The sequence below is a fragment of the Loa loa genome, assembly GCF_000183805.2.
Source record: "Loa loa unplaced genomic scaffold supercont3.15, whole genome shotgun sequence".
Classification (NCBI taxonomy): domain Eukaryota; kingdom Metazoa; phylum Nematoda; class Chromadorea; order Rhabditida; family Onchocercidae; genus Loa; species Loa loa.
The window spans coordinates 231,044-233,717 of record NW_018108195.1 but is presented as its reverse complement, the minus strand read 5'-3'; the positions used below and the strand labels follow the sequence as shown (position 1 = coordinate 233,717).

Genomic DNA, 2,674 nt, shown 5'->3' with positions numbered 1-2,674 from the left:
AAGTGCATCAAGACGATTTGAAGAGTGTGTTTCTTCCCAATAAATCAACTAAGAGAAAGTACTAGCCTATAAAGTCTAGATATTTAATTTATCATTTAACTGTAAACAGATAAAATACCGATTTTCCTTCTTTCATTAACAATTACCTTTTTTAGCCTAAGCGTTGTAGCCATACATTCGTCAGCTCGTTGCTCGCAGTAGTTACTTACAATGGTTGCAACCCGACGCTTAAAATAAGATTCGTAGGTTTCATTGGTATGCAACCGGGCACTTAAATTGACACGCCTGATGTTCATTTCAATTACTGGCAATTCATCCAACTGAAAAATTCCTGAATTTAATATTGTCGCTTTTATTAGAGTCAAAAACTTTTACGCCATGCAAAAATTGTTTAATTTTCAGATTTTTCTTCGTCATAAGTTAGTATCTGTAAGTGATTAATTGTATTCGAAAAGAACAAACGTAGGAGGTGTTGTCTTTTGCATCCAGTCCAGTTAAAAATTTAAGGAAATTTTCCCCATCCTTTATTTGTGCCATATTTTTCAATTACTCCGTTATTCATCACTTAGACATAAGCGTTGTTCAAGATATAATGTTAAAGCTGAGTTAACTTATCAGTAGCGTCAATGCCTACTTTGTTATGATTGCAAAAAAAGTTGTAAGCTTTGAAAAGCCCAATTACTTAACACTGTGAATGACATTTGATTTTAAGATTTTCGCCATAATTATTATTCACATTAATTATCTTAAGATTATGAGAACTTATTTTTCTTGTTTATAAAGTTTCATTTCATTTACACCAGTTTTTGATACATCCGATCAAGTGACCTTCACTGCAAACCGTCATATATATTTGCTAGGGAAAACTGTACAAAGGACAATAGCCGCAACTTATAAGAAGTTTTGGAAATAGCAATATACACTCTGGCATCAACTCCATCGATTCTTTGTAATTGAGTTTTGTCGGCGTCTCAAGTTTTCAAGTATTTTGAAGACTGAAGTTTTTAAGGGATGAAGGATTTCCTTTTTATGACATTCAGTGAACTAACATCGAGCAGATTTTAAATATTCCGAGTTTCGTAAAAGTGAAAAGCATATTATGTTTTCACATTAAATTTCTATATTTAAGCTAAATTCAATAATTATCAGTATATCGCTGACGTTTGAACTTTCGATTGGGGATTGAGTATTGCTTCAAGTGAAATTGATTAGAAGATTAAGGAAAATAAAATTCAAGACTTTATCCCAATCAGTTGTCGCAAAATCAAATGGTTGGTTCTGCGAAATTTGTTTTATTACGCCCTTGTTCTTGTTGATTTTTGGTGAAGAGTCCCAAACGTCTTTTTATCAAATAAGAGAATTGTATCTTTCAACTTCTCGATTTCAATCATTCTTTTCTCTTCTCCATCCTTTTTCCTTTTTGTTAGGGATAAAAAAAGTCCATAAGTAATTGCCTAACCTTTTCGGGAACCCTAGTTGGGAATCTCCTTAATCTTCGGATTCCCGCAGATTCGGCTGTACAAATTCAATGGAATTTTTGGTATTATGTTTACCAGGAGATTAGAAGATACTTCCTTATTCCCGCTTAATACTTTAATATGCTGACGTTAGAATATTTTACCAACAAGTGCATCCACTAGAGGATCTTTGCTTAAAGGAAGTAATCCATTAAAGCCAACTAAAACACAAATTTTCCAAAATTGTACTGAAATTGTTTGTTTGAATTTAAAATCAAACATACCTCAATGAGTTCATTGCATAGAATGTGATGTTTTAGTAAATTACCCGCATTCTGTTGACAAATACATACAAATTCGGAGCCATTATTGCATAATAGATCATTATGGACCATCGCGAAAGTAATGGTAGTAGTAGTAGTAGTACTATTAGTATTGGTAACGGTACTCGTAGTAGTAGTAGTTAGTGATCGAATAGAACCGGAAGCCAATGAAGAATAGGCCACTTCGTGAGAGATGCCACTGTTGGCTGACGCTATTGCTAGAGGATGTTCGACACATAATATGTATAAAGTAAAGTATAGTGATAGAATTAGGAGCATAATAAAATGGTATGAATACAACAGTAGTAGTGAGAGTAGTAAAAACCGAAGGCTACCTTAGTTTTAAAGCCGCAACGAGGTCTTACCATTGTCCGTGTGCCATTATTATAAAGCCTATGACAACACTACTCAAAGATAAGGCTCATGTGTTAGGCCGACCCCTTGTTTCCTGCAGTTGCAGCTGTTATATTTGCACACCAGCTAAAAATTTAAATCTTTAAGGCAAATAACATACACTATATTGTGGCAAAACTTGATGCTGATGCATAGAGTGGAATTTTTCGAGCCCATCCTATCGCCTTTCAACTCCCTCCTTTACTTTATCCGATCCATCTCTCTACGAACCTTCCCATCATCTCTTTCATGCCGGCCTTCCCTCATATATTCCCGGAAATCTCCTTGAGTAGTCTCAGATCTGGCCTCTCATCTCCTATCCCCATTTCCCTATACCATCTGTCCCCGAGCTTTCCTTTCGCTCCCCTCCTTGCATTCAATATCCTCCTTATCCTACTCCAATGAAACTCGTATTTTCAACGAATCCATTGCTGTTAAAGTTTGTTGTGGTATCGATAAACATATATATATATATATATATATATATATATATATATATAG

At 34.6% G+C, this 2,674-nt stretch overlaps 1 protein-coding gene across 1 annotated transcript in view; it reads right to left on the bottom strand.

The window, feature by feature from the left end:
- Positions 1 to 2,012, bottom strand: part of LOAG_16724 (hypothetical protein) — a 6,456-nt gene extending 4,444 nt beyond the window's left edge. Inside the window, exons 1-2 of the mRNA XM_020449374.1 lie at positions 1,742 to 2,012; positions 147 to 320 (exon numbers count right to left, since the gene is read on the bottom strand). Of these exons, the coding sequence (XP_020307102.1) occupies positions 147 to 320; positions 1,742 to 1,852 (285 nt within the window). The 5' untranslated portion in view covers positions 1,853 to 2,012. The remainder of the gene's footprint in view (positions 1 to 146; positions 321 to 1,741) is intronic.
- Positions 2,013 to 2,674: the final 662 nt, after the last annotated feature.